Below are 26603 nucleotides of genomic sequence, written 5' to 3' on the forward strand. Positions count from 1 at the left end.
GAAGGCTGAGAAAGGTGTTCTGTCTGAAAATCAAGGAAAGATGTGCATTTTCTCCTGTTCTTGATAGGTGAATATTTATTAATTCTCTTTCCTTGCACTGGGATCATTCAAATAGAACAACAAAATCTGGTAGGGCGCTGGGTCACTCTGCCTGAGTACCCACTAAGCAGAGTGTGATGAATTGGGACTAATTTTTAACACTAACTACAGGTCCTGGGACTTTTATGCAGACCCCTGACCAAAGCCTTTAAAATAGGGGTCGCCTGTTCTCTGTGACTTGATCAAAGGCACACAGGTGTGGCGCGGTGGGGAGGAGGACAATGGAGGGGACAGGATTCGAACCAGCCCTCCTGAAGCCCGAGTCCTGGACAAGACATTCCAATGAGGTGGGTGAGGGGAGTGCGGCCCTGACGCCTCCCAGCAGGGCGCCTCGGCTCAGGTTCCCCCGCGGTCCTGGGTCATAAAGGCGGTTGCCAGGCGCCAGGCGGAGAAAGGGCGCCACGAAACAGCGGCCGCCACTGTGGAGCGTGCGACCCTCAGAATTCAGCCCCGTGAACCCCGGGCCTGGATGGTGGGGCTGGGCTGGGGTTCCCACCGTCTCCTCCGCCTCAGCCAGAACCGTCTGGCCCCTGCCCCCGGGTAGGGATCCCTTCTTCTGGCGGGGAGTGGGAGGCTCTCGCACTCTTTTGGGCAGCTCCGAACCCTAGGGATCTCCATTTACAGTTCACGACCTCAGCTGCACTTTGGCGCTATCGCCTGCCGGGTTTCCCAGGTGGGGAAATCAAGAGATGGGGTTCCTTGGAACTGGAAGTGCGGTGTGAAGGGGAAAACTTTTTGGCCAGGAGAATCGGGTGTTCCCTATCTGGGACCTATAGAGCAGCCTGAGCAGAGTTCGTAGGTTCAAGCCCTTCTGGAGTAGTTTAGAGTGACTTCTGGGCGGTGGGGATGGGGTGAACCATCTTTAAACTTTGTGCAAAGTGGTGCAGGGCCCTAGGTTTAGAAGCCCTCCCGACCCGTGTTGGTCCTGCCGAATATTTAGACTGACTCCTGACCTCAAGTGATCCGCCTGCCTAGGCCTCCAAAGTGCTGATTACAGGCCTGAGCCACATTTGACAAAGCCCTTTTTTTTTTTTTTTTTTGAGACAGAGTCTCAATCTTCCTGCCCAAGCTAGAGTGCAATGGCCCGGTCTCGGCTCACTGCAACCTCTGCCTCCCGGGTTCAAGCAATTCTCCTGCCTCAGCGTCCTGAGTAGCTGGGATTACAGGTGCACGCCACCATGCCCGGCTAATATTTTGTATTTTTAGTAGAGACAGGGTTTCACCATGTTGCTCAGGCTGGTCTCGAACTCCCGACTTCGTTATCCGCCCGCCTTGGCCTCCCAAAGTGCTGGGATTACAGGGGTGAGCCACCGCTCTCGGCTGTGACAAAGCCTTTTACTTCTGCCTCTCTTTCCTCTTAGAAGATGTGGCAAGAGGGGCCAGGCGCGGTGGCTCACGCCTGTAATCCCGGCACTTTGGGAGGCCGAGGCGGGTAGATCACGAGGTCAAGAGATCGAGACCATCCTAGTCAACATGGTGAAACCCTGTCTCTACTAAAGATACAAAAAATTAGCTGGGCATGGTGGCGCGTGCTTGTAATCCCAGCTACTCAGGAGGCTGAGGCAGGAGAATTGCCTGAACCCAGGAGGCAGAGGTTGCAGTGAGCCGAGATCGTGCCATTGCACTCCAAGAGCGAAACTCCGTCTCCAAAAAAAAAGAAGATGTGGCAAGAAAAGGATCCTGGGATTAAATACTTTTTTTGGTCATATGCTTAGCAGCATTCATACCTTCTACACACCTTGTTATGGTGGTGTACCAGAGTAGTCCCTCTCTTGGGTGTGCTCTGAAGGTCAAGATATCAAGCACCAGAAGCCTTTCACAAGCTGTTTGGAATAGATAACGGTCCCTTGGTTGTCCCTTTCTCATTCTAAAACAGCCCAGATATTTGAACACTTAGTAATTTGCAAAGAGCCTGCATAGATCACAAGAAACATACTAGTTGGAGAAAATCAACAAATCTCCCTATACTAAGCATTATCAGGGGCAGGTCTTCTGGTCTGAAATGTCACCAACAGTTTTTTTTTTTTTTTAAATGAGGCAGAGTCTCACTCTGTCGCCAAGGCTGGGGTGCAATGGCTCACTGCAACCCCCGCCTCCTGGGTTCAAGTGATTCTCCTGCCTCAGCCTCCTGAGTAGCCAGGATTACAGGCGTGCACCACCACACGCAGCTAGTTTTTGTATTTTTAGTAAAGACGGGGTTTCACCATGTTGGCCAGGCTGGTCTCAAACTCCTGACCTCAAGTGATCCACCTGTCTCAGCCTCCCAAAGTGCTGGGATTACAGGCGTGAGCCACTGTGCCCAGCCAATAGTTCTTTTTTTAAAATGAACTTTTCTATCTCACAAACGGTGGTGAAAGTGTCAAAATTTTCACAGTATTTCTGGGGCAATTACTGGATAGGATGGGATCTATCTGCTTCTATCTTCTGTGGGAAAAGAAGGAGCAGAGAAATACACTTGGTTAGAAAGAAAGGGGACCTGCTATGCCCATTAACATAAAAGGTAGGTGCTAAAAAAAATTGGCTTCTGAATTCAGTAAAACTTCTTATATACTGGCAATGTTGAAGGAGAATGATGGAAAATTCGAATTTTACTCAGATAAATTTTGAGTTAGCAATATCCTCACAGCCCTTTTTAATCTTCAAAAGAAAAAGAAAATTAAGGTCTTATGGAACCAGTAGGTCTTCCATAGATGGAAAACAAAACAGAAAAACAAATTTAAAAAAAACACCCAAACCTAGAGAAACAAAAATCTTTCACAATTTTTTGACTGGACTTTGGAAAAGTTTTCCATGCCCAGCCTGGTGTAGCTCTTCTGAGGTAGTATATAAATAGCCCAGGGGTCTGCAAGTTGCTCCCTTATGCTAGAAAATACAGAGGGCATTTGGGCCAGGAGATGATCTCAGTAATGAACAGTGAAAGCTGGAGTTGATTGGAAGGAATAGCATAAGAAATTCTCATAACAGACAATGCAAGAGTCCCCTAGAGGGCTTATATAAATGCAGATTGCTGGGCCCCACTTGGAGTTTGTTTCTGTTTGTCTGAGGTGGGGCCCCAAAACGTGCATTTCTACAAGTTCCCAAATGATGCTGAAGCTGTTAGTCCACAGTTCATACATTGAGAACCTCACAAAATTTTTTTTGAGACCGAGTGTTGCTCTTTTGCCCAGGTTGGAGTGCAGTGGTGCGATCTTGACTCACTGCAACCTTCACCTCCCGAGTTAAAGCGATTCTCATGCCTCAGCCTCCCGAGACGTGGTTGGGACTACAGGTGTGCGACACCAGGCCTGGCTAATTTTTGTACTTTTGTTTTGAGATGGAGTCTCACTCTGTTATCCAGGGTGTAGTGCAGTGGCTTGAGCTCAGCTCACTGCAACCTCTACCACCCTGGTTCAAGCGATTCTCCTGCCTCAGCCTCCCAAGTAGCTGGGATTATACAGGCTCCTGACACCATGCCCGGCTAAGTTTTGTATTTTTAGTAGAGATGGGGTTTCACCATCTTGACCAGGCTGATCTTGAACACCTGACCTCGTGATCCACCCACCTCAGCCTCCCGAAGTGCTGGAATCAGAGGTGTGAGCCACTGCACCTGGCCTAATTTTTATATTTTTAGTAGAGACAGGGTTTCACCAAGTTGGCCAGGCTAGTCTGGAACTCTGACCTCAAGTGATCCACCTGCCTCAGCTTCCCAAAGTGTTGGGATTACAGACGTGAGCCAGTGTGCCCGGCCACAAATATTTTTGAGACATACTTTTCTGAGCTTCTTCTAATCTCAAGTAATAAGGTCTCATCATGAAGTCCCAGTAGCTTCTGTCACCCTAGAAGATACAGATTCTGTCATTAGCAGCGAACAACACAGCATAGGTCCTAACAGTGGACTGGGATATTCATTTCAGACAAATCCATTTCCTCATCTGTAAAATAGGTTAAGACCTACTTCCAAAGGCTTGTGAAAAAGTAAGTTTTAGTACACATAGCAGTGGCCAGATTCAATACTTGTAATCGTTCCCTACTTCCCTTATTAGAATTACTAACACCCAGGCTGGGTGTGGTGGCTCATGCCTGTAATTCCAGCACTTTGGGAGGCCGCGATGGGTGGATCACCTGAGGTCAGGAGTTTGAGACCAGCCTGGCCAACATGGCGAAACCCTGTCTTTACTAAAAATACAAAAGTTAGCTGGGCGTGGTGGCGAGTGCCTGTAATCCTAGCTACTCAGGAGGCTGAGGCAGAAGAGTTGCTTGAACCCAGGAGGCAGAGGTTGCAGTGAGCTGAGATCTCACCACTGCACTCCAGCCCGAGTGTGAGACTCTGTCTCAAAAAATTAAGAATTAATATCCAGCTGGGCGTGGTGGCTCACACCTGTAATCCAAGCACTTTGGAGGCCAAGGCAGGCGGATCACCTGAGGTCAGGAGTTCAAGACCAGCCTGACCAATATGGGGAAACCTTGTCTTTTTTAAAATAAATTTAAAAAAAGAATTAATATCCTAACACCTGTTGGAATCTATTCATGGGAACTACAGACTAAGTTTATGTCAATAGTAAGACAGAGATGGGAATTTGAAAAGCCATACCCTCACGAAAAGTATGCTAGGGAAATTCCATGTTCTGATTTCTCTCCTTTAGGACTGTCAATGGCAGGATACCAGCTTTGGTCACCATGGACCCCACTGGACGAGAGCTTTCAATGGCTGCGGCATACAACACCTACACCTTCCTCCAAACACCCCTTTAGGGCCTCCCCCTGCTTCCCACACACACCATCTGACCTAGAAGTGCAGCTGTGCTTTCAAGAGGTCACTCTAGTCCTAGACAGTCTGGAATCTGGATTGAGTCCCAAGTTACCCAGCCACACATCAGAGTTGCGAAACATGAACAAAGGACTGGTCAGGAAGCCCCAGCCCATACGCCTCAGTGGAGTAGATTCCGTCTTTGGCAGGGTTATCACAGCTCAGCCACCAAAGCAGACTGGGACTTTCAGAGTTTCAGACAAGTCAGCCTTTTGCAAAATCATTAGCAGGGAGCACCAGTGGCCCATTGGACTTAAGGAGCCTCAAATTCAGATGACAGTGACTATGTGCAAACAGATGCTGCGCTCTATCCTCTTGCTGTATGCAACTTACAAAAAGTGCACCTTTGCCTTGCAGCACTCCAAGTAAAGGGTCCTCATTTGATCCCCATTTCTTCATACCATGCCCTTTGGTATGTACGTACCTGAAGCTTACAGAAACCTGTCCACGTAAATGAAACTGTGACACTGCCCCACGCGTCTTGCTTTTGTCAGACAGTGGTGATTCAGGAGCCCCTTATATCCCTTCCCCTCCAAAAAAGGACCAATGATATAGAACAAGGGAGAAAATTCCCATTGTAAAGTTGAACCATTTTGAGTCAAACTAGCATTGACATGTACATGTGCTAACCATTAAAGAAATAATGTAAACCAATGAGCCTAGTGTGAACTCATGTAAACACCTGAGACCACAATGACTTGCGGGGGAAAGGGGTGCTGAGAAGAAAGATGTATGGATTTCTATGTACCAGAGGATGTTAAAAAAAAAATCTATATATAGGTCAAGGATTCGTTTAAAAACAACCTCCCGGCTGGGCACAGTGGCTTACTCCTGTGATCCTAGCACTTTAGGAGGCCAAGGAGGGTAGATCACCTGAGCTCAGGAGTTCAAGACCAGCCTGGCCAACATGGTGAAACCCTGCCTCTACTAAAAATATAAAAATTAGCAGGGTGTGCTGGCAGGTGCCTGTAATCTCAGATACTTGGGAGCCTGAGGTAGGAGAATTGCTTGAACCTGGGAGGTGGAGGTTACAGTGAGCCGAGATCATGCCATTGCACTCCAGCCTGGGCAACAGAGCAAGACTCCATTTCAAAAAACAAAACCCAAAACCAAACAAACAAAAAACCTCCCCCCACCAAAACAATAAAAATAATAAAAAAAACTCCTAACTAACCATACCCTAATACCACTGGATACTGGAGTGTACAAAGGTGGGTAGAAATACTGATATTAAACAATACTTATAGCCTGGCAAGAAAAATCTTGGTAGCAGCACTGAAACTAGGCTTTCTGATAGGCTACATGGAACTCATGAGTCTCCATTTTAGCTGAAATGCACTCCTAATGTTCTATTTCTAATAAACTACAAGTAATTTTGTGGCATTGTTTTTTGGAGACAGGTCTCATTCTGTCACCTGGGCTGGAGTGCAGTGGCACGGTCTTGGCTCACCACAGCCTCAAACTCCCAGGCTCAAGTGATCCTCCTACCTCAGCCTCCTGAGTAGCTGGGCCAACACATCTGGCTAATTTTATTTTATTTTTTTAAGAGATGGGGCTTTACCATGTTGTCCAAGCTGGTCTAGAACTCCTGGGCTCAAGCAACCCCCTGGTGTTTGGGATTAAATGCATGAACCACTGTACGTGGCCTTTGTAGCATTCTTATGTTAGGTATAACTCAGAATAGGGAAATAAAACATTTTATGTACAATGTCAACATGAGTGTGATGCTGCTTTTTTATTTTTGATATTACACTAACACACCAATAAAAAAAATTTTTTTAAAGCAGCCAAAACATTCCTTTTGACTTTCTTTGGGCATTGACAAGAAGTTCAAGTTGGCCAGGTGTGGTGGCTCATGCCTGTAATCCCACTCTGGGAGGCCGAGGCAGGAGGATCACAAGGTCAGGAGTTCGAGACCAGCCTGGCCAATATGGAGAAAGCCCGTCTCTACTAAAAAATACAAAAATTAGCAGGGTGTGGTGGCACATGCCAGTAGTCCCAGCTACTCAGGAGGCTGAGGCAAAACTGCTTGAATCCAGGAGGCAGAGGTTGTGGGCGACAGAGTGACTGTCTCAAAAAAAAAAAAAAAAAAAAAGAAGTTCAAGTCAATCTTCCAGAAAGATCAGATATATCTCATCTCAAATGAAGTTGGTTCTTACAATAGGAGACGTGATTTTAATCGGCAGAACTATGTTAGCACCAGTCTCCATAATTTCTCTGCACAAATCTCAATTCAACTTCACCTAATCCTTGAACAATGAAGCAAATCCAGAAAGATAAATGAGGCAGCTGAGGCAGAACTTAGAACAGAATTTATTTGTAAAACTGGTACAAGCCTAAGTTCTAGAATAAATCAGTTTCAAAACTAGCTCACTAAGTCCAAAATAATGACTCAAGATATTTTACTCTGCAGTGTAGCAAGGCTGGGTTTATCCAAACCAATAAATAATGCCATATTAGAATCTTGATCCAGGGATTGTGACGATGTTAGACAATCCATGATGTCCACAATTAAGTTAATAAAGCCCCCACTTTAAGAGCAAAATAGAACCTGGTGCAGTGGCTCACGTCTGTAATCCCAGCACTTTGGGAGGCTGAGGCGGGTGGATCATGAGGTCAGGAGATCGAGACCAGCCTGGCCAATATGGTGAAACCCCGTCTCTTCGAAAAATACAAAAATTAGCTGGGTGTGGTGGCGTGTGCCTATAGTCCCAGCTACTCAGGAAGCTGAGGCAGGAGAATCATTTGAACCCGTGAGGTGGAGGTTGCAGTAAGCTGAGATCACACCACTGCACTGCAGCCTGGGTGACAGGGTGAGACTCTGTCTAAAAAAAAAAAAAGGGAACAAAATACGATGCTTCCAGTAAGAAAGGCAAACAGTGGATTTCAAACTCTAAACACAAAAGGTCAGAGGCTCGCAGAGAAACAGAAGGGGACAAAAATCTGTCTGGGGTCTAATCAGAGTCGTCAGAACTCTCATCACTATCTTGCTCCTTTTCTCCAGCACTTAATTCCTCTTCTTCACCATCCTAAGGGAGAACAAGTAAGTATTTTAGGTCACTGCTCTGGGTGATACAGCTCCCAGGGGATACACAACTGTACTATTATCACTATTAAAACTAATGATAGACTTTAAACCATTTGTAAATAAATTTGTTCTTCTTGACATCAGGAACTGTAAGCCAATACCAGAGGGGGAGATTGGTCATTTTAATACTGATTGATGCCATTTGCAACCTAACCAATTTGCATAATTTTATTTATTATTATTCTTTCTTTTTTTACACTGTCACTCTCAGGATATATTATTATTATTTTTTGAGACACAATTTCACTCTTGTTACCCAGGGCTGGAGTGCAGTGGGGTGATCTTGGCTCACTGCAACCTCTGCCTCCCAAGTTCAAGAGATTCTCCTGCTTCAGCCTTTCAAGTAGCTGGGATTACAGGCGAGTGCCACCACGCCCAGCTAATTTTTGTATTTTTAGTAGAGATAGGGTTTCTCCTTGTTGGATAGGCTGGTCTCAAACTCCTGACTTCAGGTGATCCACCCGCCTTGGCCTCCCGAAGTGCTGGGATTACAGGTGTGAGCCACTGTGCTGGGCCCAATTTGCATAATTTTAAATAAGCCATGGTCCTCCAGCTCTACTGCATGCATATGACACAGGAACAAAGTGGGCATTCAATATAGAATGAAATATTTATTAAAAGTGCTGGTGTGGCCAGGCGCAGAGAAAAATGACTGTAATCCCAGCTACTTCAGAGGCTGGGAGATGCAGGTTGCAGTGAGCCAAGATTGCACTGCTGCACTCCAGCCTGGGTGACAGAGTGGGACTCCATCTCAACAACAGTAGCAACCAAAAAAAAAAAAAGAAGAAGAAGAAGTAGTGAAGAAGAAGAAGAGGTAGCAGCAGTAGTGGTAGTAGTAGTGCTGGTGCATCTCAACAGGAATCCAGCACAAAATTGTCTGGCTTAAAATTCTAGTACAAGAGATTTGCTTAAAGTACCAAACTAAGGATATTGTCTGCCTCAAATTCTCTGAGAAAAAGGTAGAAGGGGTATATTAAACAAACAAAACTGGAGACCATGTAAATAAAGGACTTTTTTTTGGGACAGGGTCTCACTCTGTCATCCAGGCTGGTGTGTGATGATGGCTCATTGCAGCCTCCACCTCCTGGGCTTGAGCAACCCTCCCACCTCAGCCTCCTGAGTACAGGGAGACCACAGGATGCATCACCATGCCTGGCTAGTCCAAAAAAATTTTTTTTGTAGAGATGAGATCTCAGGCTGGTCTTGAACTTTTGGGTTTAAGCAATCCTCCCACCTCAGCCTCACAAAGTACTGTGATTACAGGTGGGAGCCACCCCACCAAGCCCGACTTTTCATATTAAATGATCGTTCTGCATCAGACTCAAATTGTATTACAGAGAGGCCCCACAGCAGTGGTTCTTAAATCTGAGCTTTTTGGTGTCTGTAACCTACCTGAATTGTAACAAAATTTTATAAACGTACACTTTTTGTTTTTTGTGATGGAGTCTCGCTTTGTCGCCCAGACTGGAATGCAGTGGACCAATCTTGGCTCACCACAACCTCTGCTTCCCGGGTTCCAGTGATTCTCCTGTCTCAGCCTCCCAAGTACCTGGGACTACAGGTGCGTGCCACCATGCCCAGCTAATTTTTGTAATTTTAGTAGAGACAGGGTTTCACCATATTGGCCAGGATGGTGTCGATTTCTTGACCTCATGATCCACCCGCCTCGGCCTCCCAAAGTGCTGGGATTACAGGCATGAGTCACTGCGCCTGGCTTTATTTTTAATTTTATTTATTTATTTATTTTTTGAGATGGGGTCTTACTCTGTTGCCAGGCTGGAGTGCAGTGCAGTGGTACCATGTTGGCTCACTGCAACCTCCACTTCCCAGGTTTAAGTGATTCCCCTGCCTCAGCCTCCCGAGTAGCTGGGACCACAGGCATGCGCCACCATTCCCGGCTAATTTTTTTCTATTTTACTAGAGATGGGGTTTCACCATACTGGCCAGGATGGTCTCGATCTCTTGACCTCATGATCCTCCCACCTGGGCCTCCCAAAGTGCTGGGATTACAGGCATGAGCCACCATGCCCAGCTTTCATTTTATGTGGAGATAGGGTCTTGTTATGTTGTTGCCCAGCCTGGTCTTAAATTCCCAGGCTCAAGCAATCCTCCTGCCTTGGCCTCCCAAAGTGCCAGGATTACAGGCATAAGCCACTGTGACAGCCATGTATACATTTTTATTTAATTTTCTTTAAATTCTCAAAAGCATCTGTACCACAAAAAAGAGTAAGAACTTCTATTTTTATTTCAGTTCTCTAAGGTGTTAGCTTCTGACTCTGTGCTTTGGCTTTCACATTTCTATTTTTGTATGTTTCAAATGTGTTTAAATGGTTTAACTCATTCTTCTCAACACTCAGTAAATACTTTGATGACTTCTTTTCTCCCTTCTAAAATGGTTTCAGATATGAATTCATGGAAAATGAGAGGCTATAATGTAGAGAATTGTCAACTCCATAATAAATGCCATAACTTGAGATACTCGGGAATGATTCTAAGATTGTGTGATTGTTTTTTCTGGGTCCCACAAAATTATATAAGCACAGAAGCTTTTATGGAGGGAATGAAAATGGGATAGAAGTATTTGATATAAACATAAGTAGGCAAAGTTCTACTCCACCAACTTAGAACAATTAACAAAATACAACCATCAGTGCCAGACTCTGGTGCCTTTTGCAGAGATACCTCAGTGGCTTTACCCTTGGAGACCTGGGATGACACCTCATCCTCACTCTCATCTGCTGTGCTCTCCTGGGAATTTTGGGAAATAATCTCTTCACCCTAAATGTGAATGGACAGAGAAAAATGGTGGGTTATAATGATCACATTTAGGGATCAGGAGAGAAGGCTGAGTTTATAGGCAATACAAAGGAAGATATTCTAGTCATTCCAAACACAGTCAAACATGGATACCAACTTGTGATTCAGTATCTAGAGGAGGGACACTCAACTCCAGGTTTCTGAGATGCCTGTGACTCTGACACAATAAATAATGGAACAAAAGGTTCATCTTTGTATGCTAGTATCACACTAGATTTTACAAGGCTAGATTGTATTGGTGACTCTTAAGTTGTTGCTGAACACAGTTCTAAAATTTCCCAAATACCTTAAGGTATATAAGCACCATCACACCAACCACGAATGGCCATGCAGAGGCTAAAGGACAGTACCGTGAAGTGGTTTAAGAACATTAACTCTGGATTAGGATTGTTTGGACTCAAACCCTGGCTCCGCTCACTTATTGCTGAATGGCAGTAGGTAAATTACTTAACTTCTAGCTTCAATTTACACACAGAAACAAGAGTATCTACCTCATAAGGCTGATGTGAAGAAAGGAAGCTAATTCTCTGTGGTGCTATTTTATATATTTCACATATAACTTACTAGAAAACGCAGATGTTGTAAGCATGAAAGAAAAGGGCTTATACTACCTTATCTGAAAAATGCTGTAACTCCAAAGTAGTAGCATAAATAACACAAGATTTCAGCTAATCAGACAAGTGAAAAACCTTAGAAATGCTCATTAGGTTAAAATTAGGGATTAATTTGTAATTTCAGGAATAAGACAGACTGGCTTAGGCAAAAAAAATAACTAAACAAAAGAAATGTTTGTCCCTATACAAAAAATGTTATTATGAATCTACCCTCAGTGGGGCTTAAAGGAGCCCCTCTGGCTACGGAGAGAGGTTTGTATTGCTCTGGCTCCTCTATTTCAGAGCCACTGTTTATATCAATGGCATGTTTTGGTGCCTTCCTGCCTAAGATGAGGAGTGCAGCCTGCCTTACATACCATTTGATGTTATCACAAAGAATGACAGTAGGGGATTGTCACTGGCAGGACCCAAGGCTTACCTGCAAGTCTCGGTTTTTTAGATTGCCCAGCCAGAAAGCCTCTCTACAATTGTTGAGGGTGAGCATAGCTTTGACTCTGCAAACTAACAGTTCCAGGGTCTTTTTGAGCAGAGGCACATGTTGGGTGAGTCTCGTGTCCTGGTGAATCTGGATGGAAACAAATAACATCCATCTTTTGTGAGTTTATTATCATGCCTTCACATTTCCTATAGAAACTTTTGAACATTGAATAAGAACGTAAGTCCTGCCAATACGGGCCAAAGGTATGTTCCATCAAACAGGAATAGTTTGGCAGACCAATCCAAAGAGAATGGTAGCTAAAGAATTGAAAGCTGAGAAAACATACTACCAACACCTCCAGTTCCTCTTACTGGTCGATCATTAATGAATTTACCTAAAATGTCCTTGAATATATATTATACTGATAATAAACAATAGACAGTAGCACTGTTTAACTAAGAGAATCCTTAAAAATTCACTGTTCCGGCCTGGCATGGTGGCTCACGCCTGTAATCCCAGCACTTTGGGAGGCTGAGGCGGGCGGATCACAAAGTCAGAAGTTCAAGATCAGCATGGCCAAGATAGCGAAACCCCGTCTCTACTAAAAATACAAAAATTAGACAGGCGTGGTAGAGGGCACCTGTAATCCCAGCTACTCAGGAGGCTGAGGCAGGAGAATCACCTGAATCTGTGAGGCAGAGGTTGCAGTGAGCCGAGACCATGCACTGCACTCCAGACTGGGCAACAGAGCGAGACTATGTCTCAAAAAGAAAAAAAAAAATCACTGTTCAACACCTTCTAAATTTAAGAATAGGGGGAGAAAGTAAGTAACAGAAACTGGACTGAAGAATCATTTGGTTTGCCAGTGACTGTAGAACTCTCAGGTTCTGTGTTCATTCAGACAAAATGTGACAATACTCCATCAACTATAAGAAGGCTTCAAGTGGAAAAATCCTTTAATGCTAAGATGTTCTCATAAAACACAGATGCATTCCTTGAAAGTAGCACAGATGAAAGTCTCTAAAGATGGCTGCTTTAGAGCCACCTCCTGCTTCCTGCAGAGTCATCACTTATAACACAGATTTCCCACCTAGAGGACTGTGCAGAAGTAAACATATACCAGCATTCTATTTCTCTCACCCAGGAAGTTTCTAGGAGAAAAAGAGCTTTGGAGTGTGAGTCACATTTCAGATGCAGAAATTCCCCTCTAGAGGACTGCCCAATCTCAAGCAGCAACTAAGGACTCACTCTGAATAAACTGCCTTTGGTTTTATACACACACACACACACACACACACACACACACACACACACACACACACACAAAAACCTGCCTCTGGACAGACACATTCCCAGATATAAAGGAAGCAGGACAGTAGCCCATGGATACTCCAATAACAACTGCAGATTAAGCCAAAAGTAAGTCAAAAGGTAGGCTGCTGATAGGACTTGCTCCCCTTCTTACCTTGGAATGCCCACACAGGTGATGAAGCAGCCTTGTGTCCAACTGGAAGGTTTCCAATAAGCTCAGCACATCTTCCTATAACCGATAAATTTATACATGCTCTATGAAATGTCCTGATTTCATCGCAGATGCAAGATACCCTTGCAATCAAAAGCTCCAAAGAGGATAAACTCTGCAGGTTCCAGCCTATGCTGATAATCATCTTAATTTGGCCCTCAAGTAGGAGGAATGGTGGCTACCTCTTATTCTCAACTCTCCCACTTCTGTCCCTTGTATAAATCTGAGAGTTGTAAGACCTGCATTTTACTTTTACATAGGTTACCATGTCTGTTTTCCCTTCTGCGACATTAGGATAAAAGAACACCTCCCCTTTCTCTTTCAGAGCTATGAGGGATCAACCAAATATGATGATGTTTTGTTCAACTTGTTAAATATGTATTGGAAATGATCTGGTTCTGTCCTTACTTCAGCACTCTAGTCCTGGTTGTCACTGGTTAAAAATGTGTCAAGACTGTTCATTACCACAGCAAAGGGTTTTTTTTTTTTTTTTTTTTTTTTTGAGACGGAGTTTCGCTCTTGTTACTCAGGCTGGAGTGCAATGGCGTGATCTCGGCTCACTGCAACCTCCGCCTCCTGGGTTCAGGCAATTCTCCTGCCTCAGCCTCCTGAGTAGCTGGGATTACAGGCACGCGCCACCATGACCAGCTAATTTTTTGTATCTTTAGTAGAGATGGGGTTTCACGATGTTGACAAGGATGGTCTCGATCTCTTGACCTCGTGATCCACCCACCTCAGCCTCCCAAAGTGCTGGGATTACAGGCGTGAGCCACCGTGCCCGGCCCCAGCAAAGGGTTTTATGACAGAAATGAGTTTTTTTTTTTTTTAATCTACAGAAGCATAAAGGAATAAGCAAATGACACACTGATACATGAGATCCTGAGAGCACAGTAGCACAATAAAATCATGCTAAAAGGAAAACCACCGTCAGATTTGGAGAAGTAGAAAGGTGGGTCTGATCCAGAGTGGGTCTCAGTAGTTCAGCCTACTTTGGAATATTCAGTCCCATTTGGGCATCTCTGGCTGTAGCTGAAGTAGACCAGAGGAGCCCAGGTAGAACACTCCCAGCCTCACCCAGGAGTCACCATGGACATATCTTCTGAGCAACTCTTCAGTGCCTATCTTTGTTGTCTGCTTTAGCTCTTACCCGGTGTTTTCTAAAACTGAAGTCTAGCAGCGGCATACATTGCTTCAGAAATGCTTCCACAAAGAGACGTCCGTACTGAAGAAGAGAGACACACTGTTATCTCTAGCTGAGGTCTCTCACTGGAAGGCCCCTTTTTGAGGCAGAACAGCCTCATCCAGCCCAAGGGCTTTATTTTCTTATTTAAATATATAAAAAACAAATTGGGAAGGGTCCAGAGGTTTATTTGGAGAACGTAACTTAACACAAAAATCAAATAGGCATGTTAATTAAGCCCTAGAATTAGGCAGACTTACCTACCACAGATACGGTCAATGGACAGGGAACTTGCTCAGCTTAGGAGTGAGAACACAGAGTAGAGGGGAGCTCTATCTGAGGGTAACTTACTCCCAAGAGGGAAAAACTGGGTAAAGCTAAGGAAGCAAATGACCAATTTCCAAATTTCCCAATCAGATAAATCACTCCACTCTCCAACTCACCCATCTCCCACACTAAACAGGATAGAGTAACAAGGGAGAGAGAGACCAGTAGATAACAAGAATGGGGTGCCATCCACTTGAATGGAAACTTCAGGAGTGGGGAAGTAGCATTCTCCCCATAACATTCCGACTGGGCTTCCCATCAAATCTAGGGCTAATACAGGCTATTCCCACGAAAGAGAAGTTTGCAATTATCAGAATATCAGATCCCACATTTGTAAGGCCACCACACAGACTTTAAAGAATCATCCATTCCTCTTTCCTCCATGTTGCCTAATAAGGAATGGCAGGGAAAGTAACTACTGCTCCTAAACTTTTATTTTCTTATTTATATATATATAAACAAATTGAGAAGGGTTCAAAAGGTTTATTTGGAGAATGTAAAATGGATTTTTGATTCCATTTGAAGCCATTCCTCCTATTACTAAGATTCTTACCAAAAGTTTTCAAATTCATAGGAAAACTGGCTTCTCCAATCATCTATCTAGGGTGGAAAAATGTATTCATTGTCTCCCCTACACTGGCATAGATTCTGGAAACTCTGGCATATGGGCAAGATATTGAGGAATTTATCTCAGCTGAGGTCCTCTCTAGAGTGATCCACAGGAAGAATAAATATGAAATAGGGCCCCGTAAGTCTCTCACCTTCAAACATACATGCAGAACAGGATGACTATCAAATACCTAAAGAGATGAAAGAAAAGAAACCAAGACTGAGATCTGCTCCTTTGGGCACTCCAGCCTTTTTCCCACTGCACAAAGCACAGCTTTGGGTTCTGCAGAGAATTCTAAAATGGAGGGAGGTCAACATTTAAATTAATATTACAAAGCAGAATAAAGTAATCATCACAACTGAAGTTCAAGAAAAGAAAGAGACAAGCAAAGACAAACAAACTGATTCTAACTGGGGGTGTTGAGAAGATGGCATTATTCAAAGTCCAAAACCTTGATCTGAAGACTTACGAAAGACTCAATGAGGCTAGGCATGCTGGCTTATGCCTGTAATCCCAGCATTTTGGGAGGCTGAGGCTGGTGGATCACTTGAGCCCAGGAGTTCGAGGCCAGCCTGGGCAACAGAATGAGACTCTGTCTCTACAAAAAATAAAACATTAGCTGGGTGTGGCTGCATATGCCTGTAGTCCCAGCTACTCCAGAGGCTGAGATGGGAAGATTCTTGAGCCTAGGAGGTTGAGGCTGAAGTGAGCTGTGATTACCCTACTGCATTCTAGCCTGGGCAACAGAGTGAGACCCTGCCTCAGAAAAAAAAAGAAAAAGAAAAAGAAAAAAAGGGCATGAAAGAGGTGGAGGTGGGAAAGAAAGGACACTTCAGGCTGGGGGCATAAGCGGAGCAAAACCATGATTCAGTGGGTGAGAGTACAGCGTGTTTAAAGAAGATCAAGGGCATTCAGGATTAGAAGAGGGAATACGTACTCAGATCATAGATGACCCAAGGCAAGATGAAGAAGTGAGGGAATTATAGACAGAAAGAGTCATTAAATAATGCCTACTGGCCGGGTGTGGTGGCTCAAGCCTGAAATCCCAGCACTTTGGGAGGCCGAGGTGGGCGGATCACCTAAGCTCAGGAGTTTAACACTAGCTTGGCCAACATGATAAAACCCCGTCTCTACAAAAAATTAGCCAGACATGGTGGCAGATGCCTGTAATCCCAGCTACTTGGGAAGGTGAGGCAGGAGAATCGCTTGAACCTGGGAAAAGGAGGTTGTAGTGAGCTGAAATCAGGCCACTGCACTCCAGCCTCAGTGACAGAGTGAGATTCCATCTCAAAAAAAAAATAATAATAATAATAATAAAAATGCCTACTAAGAAAAGGGGTTATCCAGGATGAGTAGGGGGACAAAGGAAGATGACGACTCAGGGAGATCAGGCCCCAAGGAATAGTGGGAAGAGGGGCAGGGAGAGTCCATTCTGCAAGCCAGGACACTTGGTTTCTGTAGTGATTTGGTGAGATGGGTCAAGGAGCCTCCATACTAACCTTTATCAAGTTGATGAGGATACTGAAGTCTCGAACAGCCATGTTCCAGTAGAGGAGCTTCCTTTCATGAATCTGGAGCAGCCAAATATATGGGCACCTCTGAGTCTCAGCCAAATACTTCCCTTACCGTATTCCCACTAAGATATAGTTTTTGAATTACTTAGCTATTCTGAGATTTAAGCCAATTATCCTTCCAAAGAGATGTAGCACCAGTGCATCCACAAGATGGTTCTGAGGCCTGCACATGTTGTAGTAACATTAGAATACCTCATAGATACAGACTTTCTAAAAAGTTTCCTCTTCAGCAATTCCCAAGTAGGTAAAAGCCTTTGCAACACATACTGGCTATCAGGCCAGGTGCAGTTGTTCATGCCTGTGATCCCAGCATTTCGGGAGGCTGAGGTGGGAGGACTTCTTGAGCCAAGAGTTCAAGACCAGCCTGAACAACACGGCAAAACCCCACCTCTAGTAAAAATAGAAAAATTAGCTGGGCATGGTGGCGTGTACTTGCGGTCCCAGCTATTCGGGGGGCTGAGGTAGGCGTATCACCTGAGCCCAGAAGACAAAGGTTGCAGTGAACCAAGGTAGTACCACTGCACTCCAACCTGGATGTCAGACTCAGACCCTGTCTTAAAAAAAAAAAAACAAAAACCGGCCGGGCGTGGTGGCTCACGCCTGTAATCCAAGCACTTTGGAGGCCAAGGTGGGCGGATCACCTGAGGTGGGGAGTTCAAGACCAGCCTGACCAACATGGTGAAACCCCGTCTTAAAAAAAAAAGAAAGAAAAGAAAAAACATACACTGGCTATAGCTTCTCTGCTTCCCTATGCTAGCCCTTTGTTACTAGTCTAGCACCATTCTGGTTAGCAGGCTGCCAAGATACACAGTATCTCAAACAGGCTGACTTACCTCATGCCAGTTAGCAGGAGGCAAAATGAACAGTAGCCAAGGAAAAGAGAGCCCATTCCTCACCTCCAACTAGAGGGAAAGGAAATTAAACCAGGAACTCTTTGGAAAAAATCCTAAATCTCAGGAAGTCAAAACAAAACAAAAACAAAAAACAGTTTGGGAGAAAACTTGGACCCAAGAAACAGAAGAATCAGCAACTTCCAAGTAATCCAGAGTCTACTTCTTGGGGTGGCTATATCTTACTCACCTGCTGCGAGTCTGCTGCTGTGCCAGGCTCAATTTTTTTCACTGTCTTCTCTAGTTCAGCCATCATCACACGGAAGAAAACAACAAAAGTATGCCTAGAAGAGGGGAAAAGCATGCGTGCCCACATAATGATATACTGCTTAGAACTAACTGGGAAGAATCAGGAACCAAAAGTAGCTTCCTTTCCTACCTCTCTAAATGTCCCTTCACTAGGGTCCTTTCTAAGAGGATGGGGGAGGGGAAAGGATTCAGTAGTAAGCCTAAGAAGATGGCCTGTCAAACAATGGAATTAACTTTATGAAAGGAAGTAGTATAGTAGTATGGTCGTCGTATGGAAAAAGCAGTGAAGCAACAGTGAGAAGATCTGAGTTTGAGTCCTGGTTCTATGTCTATTTTATTGCATGTGTAAGCTTGAGAAGTTCCCTAGCTCTCATTTTCCTCAGCAATAAAATAGGGGCAATGATACCAACCTCACAGAATTATCAAAGGATCAAATGAGATAAAATGAAAGTGCTTTATAAACTGAAAAGGCTACAAGTGTTAAGATAACTATTGGTATTCTGAGACACAAACCCATTAAGTGAGACATACATGTGATCACCCAGTTCTCAAGATGGTTAAAATATTGGAATAATCTCAAATTTAAGGATTAAAGTATGGATAGGAGAAGTCTGGAGACTAAACCTAAATGTTCATTGCCTTTGAAGACTGTAAATTCATTCCTCAACAAGGTCCTCTCAGCTGCGCGCAGCTGCTCATGCCTGTAATCCCAGTACTTTGGCAGGCCAAGGCAGGCAGATCACCAGAGGCCGGGTTCAAGACTTGCCTGGCCAACATGGTGAAACCCCATTTCTACTAAAAATACAAAAATTAGCTGGGTATGGTGGCGGGTGCCTGTAATCCCAGCTACTTGAAAGGTTGGGGCAGGAGAATCACTTGAACCCAGGAGGCGGAGGTTGCAGTGAGCCGAGATTGTGCCACTGCCCTGCAGCCTGGGTGACAAGAGTTTTCTCAAAACAAAAAACCAACCAACCCACCCACCCACTCACCCCCAAAAACCCACCAAGGTCCTCTCACATGTATTAGCTGACAGCCCTTGAATGGAATGCATAGCAGGCTCTCTTTATTGAATGAATGATTATATCTACCATGTATATCAGAATTAGATGAGGAGGAGTAAGGCAGTTGCCTGGAAGCTACAAACACTGGACAGTGTGATTATGATTTTTTTTTTTTTTTTTTTTTGAGACAGAGTGTTGCTCTTGTTGCTCAGGCTGGAGTGCAATGGTATGATCCTGGCTCACTGCAACCTCCCTCTGCTCCTGGGTTCAAGCAATTCTTCTGCCTTAGCCTCCTGAGTAGCTGGGATTACAGGCATGTGCCACCACGCCTGGCTAAGTTTTGTATTTTTAGTAGAGACAGGGTTTCACCATGTTGGCTAGGCTGGTTTCAAACTCCTGACCTCAGGTGATCCGCCTGCCTCAGCCTCCAAAAGTGCTGGGATTACAGGAGTGAGCCACTGTGCCTGGCCTGAGTATGATTCTATCTTACGGAAAAAACTGGAGGAAATAACTCCCTTACCTGGTCAGTGTAGGGAATGTGGAAGATGATGCATCTTTAGGAGAGTTGATCAGTTCTGGGACGCCAACACCAGCAATCTCCTCTATGGCCTTCAGAACACTATCTGTGTGCTCCAGGTAGATACTGCATTGAGAGTCAAATGTTTGACCCATTGATTAACAAAGCAGAAAACAACTGCAGATTCCTCTAATTCCTTTATGATCTGAATTAACAGTAAGCAGTAGCTAACGGTATAAAACAGAACTAGAGAATCTTAAGATCCACGTATTCCAAATTGTGTTCATTTTTAACCTACCAGTGTTTTCAAATTCCCACTAAAAAAGGTCATTTGTCAGTCTCTGACAAACAACAGTAGCAAAATAGAATAAGGTTATTTGGCTCATTGGAAGAAACCAAACATCTTACCAGAGCAAAGCATGGAGCTGGTCATTAGAGATGTGGTTCTTTTCTTTCTCCCCACTTGGCCACACCCGACAGAGGAACTGTCTGGCCAGGGAAGCTGTTAGAAAAGACAAAAAAAAATTTACATATGGGAACTTGACCTCACTTTTGCTTTTCAGGCTTTTACAAGATGATTATTGGTCAAAGGGATTATTAGTTTAGATTTACTAAGAAGTCCCCAGTCTAACAGGCAATTTATAAAAAGCTGTCATGTTCCTGCTCCACTGGCCCTTTTGTCAGACATAAACTCATTTGTCTAAGGCCCAACATGTCCTACCCCAACCCCATTCTGAAACATGCAAACATGAACATAAATACAGACACACAGAGAAAAGGAATGCTGCTGGGCAGTGGGAAGGCCAATCTTGTTCCTCCTGGGCTGGCCAACAGCAGTGGTCACTTCCAAGATTCAGACCAAACCTTCCCCTTTTAATCAATAGGGAAACATAAAGGTTTGTTTTGCATTTTTATCTGGCTTTCTGATGTGTTGCCAACTAGGATGAGCTGTATTCTAAGAGCTATAATAAAAGACAGTTAAAGAAAAAGCCCAGGGAAGAGGCTAGTATTTCTTTTACACTTGACCCTGATTTCCTCTTTACTCCTACTTTTTAACTTCATGGTTTATATCTCTTTTTGTTAAATGTCTCAGATAATTTTTTTTTTTTTTTAGAAAGGAAGAACATGACTAAACTTAAGCCAAAGAGAAAACTATCTGAATAGCTTGTCTAACCAAATTCAGACTAAGTAATGTTAATAGAAATGAGTCAGGTTGTTCTGGGAAAATGACCTTCTTGGTATAGCAAGAGGGCCTGTCCAAGGTTATATGGGGATTTACATGTAAAAACGTCCTGGGAAGCCCCAAGTTTACAAGTGTGAGATATTAATCCTATTCATTTAAAAAAAAAAAAAGGATCTGGGCCCATCACCAATTTTTTCTTTGTTCTGAGTAGAAGCTGTTGATTTCTCCAAAATAACCATCAAAAGTCTGATGAGATAAAGAGCACACTGGAAACTGGGAATGCTTTGATGGAAATTCTGCAAATAATGGAAGCTCTGGCTGTAAGGAGACAAGAAAAACAAACAAATGCAATAGTATCCTATGTATTACAGAGATACTTAAATCCACATGATATGCTCAGGTCCCTTTTCAGTGTTTGATGGCCTAATCACAATCCTCCTTATTTTCAGGTGCTTTAGTATCAACCTTTTTCAAGGATCTTGGAAGAAAACCGTATCTTTGTATGGAAAAAGCCAGAGCAGAAGATTGTCCCATGAATGGAATGTTGGCCTTGAAGGGGTCACGTATGCCAAGAAACCCAAACACCATGCTAATACGTACAACCCTAGATAAATTATCTGCTCTTTAAACCCTTAGGCAATACACTGAAAAAAAATTCTTTTTTTTCCCAGATGGATTTTCGCTCTCATTGCCCAGGCTGGAGTGCAATGGCGCGATCTCGGCTCACTGCAACCTCCGCCTCCTGAGTTCCAGCGATTCTCCTGCCTCAGCCTCGCGAGCAGCTGGGATTATAGGCATGCACCACCATGGTCAGCTAATTTTTTGTATTTTTAGTAGAGACAGGGTTTTACTATGTTGGCCAGGCTGGTCTTGAACTCCTGACCTCAGGCAATCCACCAGCCTTGTCCTCCCGAAGTGCTGGGATTACAGGTGTGAGCCACTGACTCGGCCAATAATTTAAAAAATCTGGGTTTTTTATTTAAAAAGGCTGGGCATGGTGGCTCAGGCCTATAATCCTAGCACTTTCGTAGGCTGAGACCGGTAGATCACCTGAGCTCAGGAGTTAGAGACCAGCCTGGCCACGTGGCGAAACCATCTCTACAAAATTATAAAAATTAGAAGGGCGTGGCAGCATGTGCCTGTAATTCTAGCTACTTGGGAGGTTGAGGTAGGAGAATCACTTAAGCCCACAAGGTGGAGGTTGCAGTGGGCCGAGATCACTCCAGCCTGGGTGACAGAGTGAGACTCTCTCTAAAAAAAAGAAAAAAGAAAAAAAGAAGGAAAGAAATAAGGTCCTGACCTATAGACAGGGATGATAAGCACTGATGACCCAGCGATGGTCTAGGATATCAAGGGAAGTGAGAGAAGAACCAAGTCACTCTGACAGAAGGGAGAGGCAGCTGAAAGCCATGCCCCTGAGATCATCTCACCTCCCTTGTTCATGCCTACCCCTCAGCCATATAAGGTCTTCCTACAAGACAAGGGGAAAGAAACAGGCTATTAATGATAACTAGCTGTTGCCTAATTACCCATCCCTGCTGGGAGACAGTAAATCAAGAGTTGATTACTCAACTCTTGATGGTCAATGTTTTCACCATTATTACTTGAAAAGGCTGTTTATGGGCTGATGCATGCATGAAGATTAAGCCTGATTATTCAAGGTTTCTAACACTTCAAGATTTATCAGAATACATAGATGAGAAAGCTCACATATGAGGAGAATAACTGAAAATAATTTCCTTTACAACTACTGAAAGACACCCAGGTTATTTTAAAGAAAGTTGCCAATCCTGTTCCTAGGATTTTCTTGGGACAACAATCTTGGTTATGCAGTCTGACTCACCTGAGCAGTTCCTCCAAAGGCTGGTTGTGTTCTCCCTGCTTTAGTCGGCTACTAAGGACACAGAGGGCTGAGTACAGTAAATTCTGATTTTCAGGTTGAGAAAGTCCACTCCTAAGGAAGTCAAGGTAAGAGGGGTTAGCTCAGTTTCTGGAAAACTACTTGGACAGTATTTAAGGATCCTGGCCTCCAGTCTGTATCATCAATAGTTCATCAGTTTGAAAAAAGAACTGAGAGGCCAGGCGCCATGGCTCATGCCTGTAATCCTAGCACCTGGGAGGCCAAGGGGGGCGAATCATAAGGTCAAGAGATCGAGACCATCTTGGCCAACATGGTGAAATTCCGTATCTACTAAAAATACAAAAATTAGCCAGACGTGGTGGTGCGTGCCTATACTCCCAGCTACTCAGGAGGCTGAGGCAGAAGAATCACTTGAATCTGGGAGGCGAAGGTTGTGGTGAGCAGAGATTGCACCACTGCACTCCAGCCCGGCAGCAACAGAGTGAGACTTTGTCTCAAAAAAAAAAAAATAGAAAGTACTGAAGTACCAAATTCAATCACAGCTCTAAGTATCAGATTAGAAATTGAAGTGCATCCAAAGTAATCTTTCCTCAAGTTTATTTTCAAGGGCAAAAAGCTTACATTTTAGAGATGTGTAGTCTTCTTCAAAAACATAGGATTAATTTTGTCAAACTGCTATAACAACATCCAGCCCATAGTGGTACTTACCCCTTCTCCTACATTAATGAGTCAAAGCTTGACATTTCTATCTTTGGATTACCTTTCATATTGTTCCTTCCTTTCCAATCCCAGACCATCATTTTGGCCAGGCCCCATCAGCACATGTGTAGATCATAGTGACAACTTTTGTTTTCTTTTTTTTTTTGAGACTGAGTCTTGCTCTGTTGGAGTGCAGCCTTGCCCAGGCTGGAGTGCAGTGGTGTAATCTTGGCTCACTGCAACCTCCGCCTCCTGGGTTCAAGTGATTCTCCTGCCTCAGTCTTCCAAGTAGCTGGGAATACAGATGCACACTACCACACCACCTACTCAGGAGGCTGAGGCAGAAGAGTCACTTGAATCTGGGTGGCAGAGGTTGCAGTGAGCTGCTATCACACCACTGTACTCCTGCCTGAGTGATAGAGTGAGACTCAGTCTCAAAAAAAAAAAAAAAAAAAAAGATGATGGGAAACAAGTTTAGAATATACTATGTAAAACCACAGGCTAAATTGCTAAAAATGTTCCTATATCAGACCCTAGTGGACATATGGTTTCATTTCCCTTGGGTAAATATCTAGGGATGGAATAGGTGAGTTACCTGGTAGGTGCATGCCTAACTTTTCAAGAAACTACCAAACTATTTTCCAATATGGATATACCATTGTAAAGTCTCCCTAGCAGTATATGAGAGTTCTAGATGCTCCACATTCTCACCAACACTTGGCATGCTAAGTCTTTTTTTTTTTTTTTTTTGAGACGGAGTTTCGCTCTTGTTACCCAGGCTGGAGTGCAATGGCGCGATCTCGGCTCACCGCAACCTCCGCCTCCCGGGTTCAGGCAATTCTCCTGCCTCAGCCTCCTGAGTAGCTGGGATTACAGGCACGCACCACCGTGCCCAGCTAATTTTTTGTATTTTTAGTAGAGACGGGGTTTCACCATGTTGACCAAGATGGTCTCGATCTCTTGACCTCGTGATCCGCCCGCCTCGGCCTCCCAAAGTGCTGGGATTACAGGCGTGAGCCACCGCGCCCGGCCGCTAAGTCTTTTTAATGTGGCTGTGCTAGTGCGTGTGTTATGCTATCTCATTGTGTTTTTAATTTGCATTTCCTTAATAACTAATAATAAACATCCTTTCATGTATTTATTTTATTTTTTGTTTTTATAATTTTTAGAGATGGTTTATTTTCTGTGTTAACTTTCCTGGGCTATGGTGCCCAGAATTTTTTTCTTTTTTTTGAGACAGGGTCTGGTTCTGTTGCCCAGGTTGGAGTGCAGTGTTGGAATCTCGGCTCACTGCAACCTCTGCTTCACAGGCTCAAGCCATGCCCAGCTTATTTTTGTATTTTTTGTAGAGACAAGGTTTTACTATGCTGCCCAGGCTGGTCTCAAACTCCTGAGCACAAGTGATCCACCCACCTTGGCCTCCCAAAGTGCTGGGATTACAGGCATAAGCTACCATGTCAGGCCCTGTTCACATGTTTATTAGCCACCTATAAGTCTCCTTGATAAACTGTTCAAATTTTTTGTCAGGCACTGCTTTTAAGTACTAAGGATATAAAAATGACAGATATTTGCCTCCATGGAGCTCACAGTCTAGCAGGAAAGACTGGATGAACAAGTAATTATAATAAAATGTGTTTTATCACGAAATAAGTTTTATCACAAATGGATACCAGAGTGTTAGGAGAGAACTGGGGGTTAGAGAGGCAGGATGGATGCTTAAGTCCAGATCTCAAGAGATGTGATGAGAGAGAAAAAGTTGTGGATCAAGAAGAGTGGGGTCCTGGCAGAAGAATGAACATGTGCAAAGCCTCCCACGTAAAAGTTATATAGAGTGCTAAAATTAACTTGGTGACGCTGGAGGCAGAGTGTAAGACAGTAAGTGGAATAGCAGGAGTCAGAAGAAGACCTAGAGGCTAGGTAAGAGAGTTAAAACTCAAGAAAAATCTAACAGCAATCAGAAATCAAAATTGGGATAGGATCAAATTGGGTTTGTATTAGGAAGATCACTCTTACTGCCATGTGAAGAATGGACTGAGAGAGGTCAAGTGTGAGCCTAGCCCAAGCCAGGTTGAGAGATGATGGGAGTCTGGAAGCAGTGGAGAAACAGGGACAGATGACTATCTAGATGCTATTTATAATAAAATCAACAGGAATCAGACGTGGGAAAAAGATGGTGGAGAACAGAGGGAGGGACAAAGAATAATTCCTGGTTTCTGCTTTAGGCAACTGGTGGTACCATTTACTAAGCCAGGCAAAGCTGAAGGAGTGTGCTAGGGATGACACATTCCATTTTGGATGTGGAGTCTGAGGTGTCAATGACACATCTAAGGAGGTGTTGAGTAGGCAGTTGCATATAAATGCCTATAGCTCAGAAGATAAATTTTGGCTAAATTTAAGCTTGGGCAGAATTGACCAGAAATCTTATATAATGAGAACAGAGAGCCCAAAGCCTGTCCCTGAGGAACAAAAGTATTTAAGGGGCACCCCTCCCTTAGTTCTGTTTTTGTCCATGTTGTGCCTTCCACCTCCTTTCTTTTTTTTTTTTCCTCTCTCCAAAGGCCATATACCTTTCTAGAGTTCCCTCGAGTTTCACTGTTTCCACAAAGGTATCATGAAATAGCCCAGCTTACACTGTGTTCAGCTCGTAACCAAACAATCTGGAATTAAAGCATGCTAAAGGAAACTAGATCGAGGATCAGATGGCCAGATTTGTTATACGTGAGCTCATCAGCAAGTAACCTAATTTGTCAAATGGGTTAACAATAGTGGCTCCAAAGGACTCAGAGGGTACAAGATCAAATGAAATAATATAGACAAAAACACTCCCCCCAAATTAAAGCACCATATTTACATAAGGTTTTTGAGCCTTTTCTTTCTTTTCTACATTTCAGTGCCTTGGTAACTGACTGTCAAGTAAAAGCAAGTATATACTCATTTCTCTCCACACTTCCCACATACTCACCAAGCAAAAAGCCCATGAAAAATCTGCAGCAGCCTCTGATAGCAGGAAGACATTATGTGGTACTCCGGAAATTTCACTCCTGGTCCATCAACTACACCATGGTTCTCAGCAGCTAAGCACTAAAAATAAAAATGATTTTAGGATAGTTGCTTCAGTAATTATCCTCATTTTCCTTTTTCTCAACCAAAAATGAAATCTTATATTCA

The 26603-nt window shown here is 43.9% G+C and overlaps 2 protein-coding genes across 8 annotated transcripts in view; one reads left to right on the forward strand and one right to left on the reverse strand.

Moving 5' to 3' along the window:
- The first annotated feature begins 538 nt into the window (after positions 1–538).
- On the forward strand, positions 539–26540 carry FANCD2OS (FANCD2 opposite strand). The gene is made up of 3 exons (XM_012472004.2): positions 539–772; positions 4722–5297; positions 26327–26540. The coding sequence occupies exon 2, from the start codon at positions 4730–4732 to the stop codon at positions 5252–5254; it is 525 nt and encodes a 174-aa protein (XP_012327427.1). The 5' UTR covers positions 539–772; positions 4722–4729; the 3' UTR covers positions 5255–5297; positions 26327–26540.
- FANCD2 (FA complementation group D2) overlaps positions 7181–26603 on the reverse strand; it is a 69707-nt gene continuing 50284 nt past the window's right edge. For 4 of the 7 annotated variants that reach the window (XM_012471902.3, XM_012471895.3, XM_064362010.1 and 1 more), the window contains 12 exons: positions 26398–26516; positions 22719–22829; positions 21063–21193; positions 20101–20194; positions 19696–19818; positions 18116–18209; positions 16961–17032; positions 15613–15651; positions 14492–14566; positions 13288–13362; positions 11823–11969; positions 10126–10751 (listed from right to left, as the gene is read on the reverse strand). In XM_012471902.3, coding sequence (XP_012327325.2) covers positions 10503–10751; positions 11823–11969; positions 13288–13362; positions 14492–14566; positions 15613–15651; positions 16961–17032; positions 18116–18209; positions 19696–19818; positions 20101–20194; positions 21063–21193; positions 22719–22829; positions 26398–26516 — 1329 coding nt within the window. In that variant the 3' untranslated portion in view covers positions 10126–10502. Of the gene's footprint in view, positions 7915–10125; positions 10752–11822; positions 11970–13287; positions 13363–14491; positions 14567–15612; positions 15652–16960; positions 17033–18115; positions 18210–19695; positions 19819–20100; positions 20195–21062; positions 21194–22718; positions 22830–26397; positions 26517–26603 lie in introns of those variants that run through there. The other 3 variants (XM_064362011.1, XM_012471900.3, XM_012471908.3) reach the window with 3 other exon arrangements.

Source organism: Aotus nancymaae, unplaced genomic scaffold (genome assembly GCF_030222135.1).
Source record: "Aotus nancymaae isolate 86718 unplaced genomic scaffold, 86718_ANA_hifiasm-v0.15.2.pri h1tg000046l, whole genome shotgun sequence".
NCBI classification, from domain to species: domain Eukaryota; kingdom Metazoa; phylum Chordata; class Mammalia; order Primates; family Aotidae; genus Aotus; species Aotus nancymaae.

Bases quoted from the DNA above. Each gene is read 5' to 3' on its own strand.
- FANCD2OS (XM_012472004.2), top strand. From the start codon at position 4,730: ATGGCAGGATACCAGCTTTGGTCACCATGGACCCCACTGGACGAGAGC.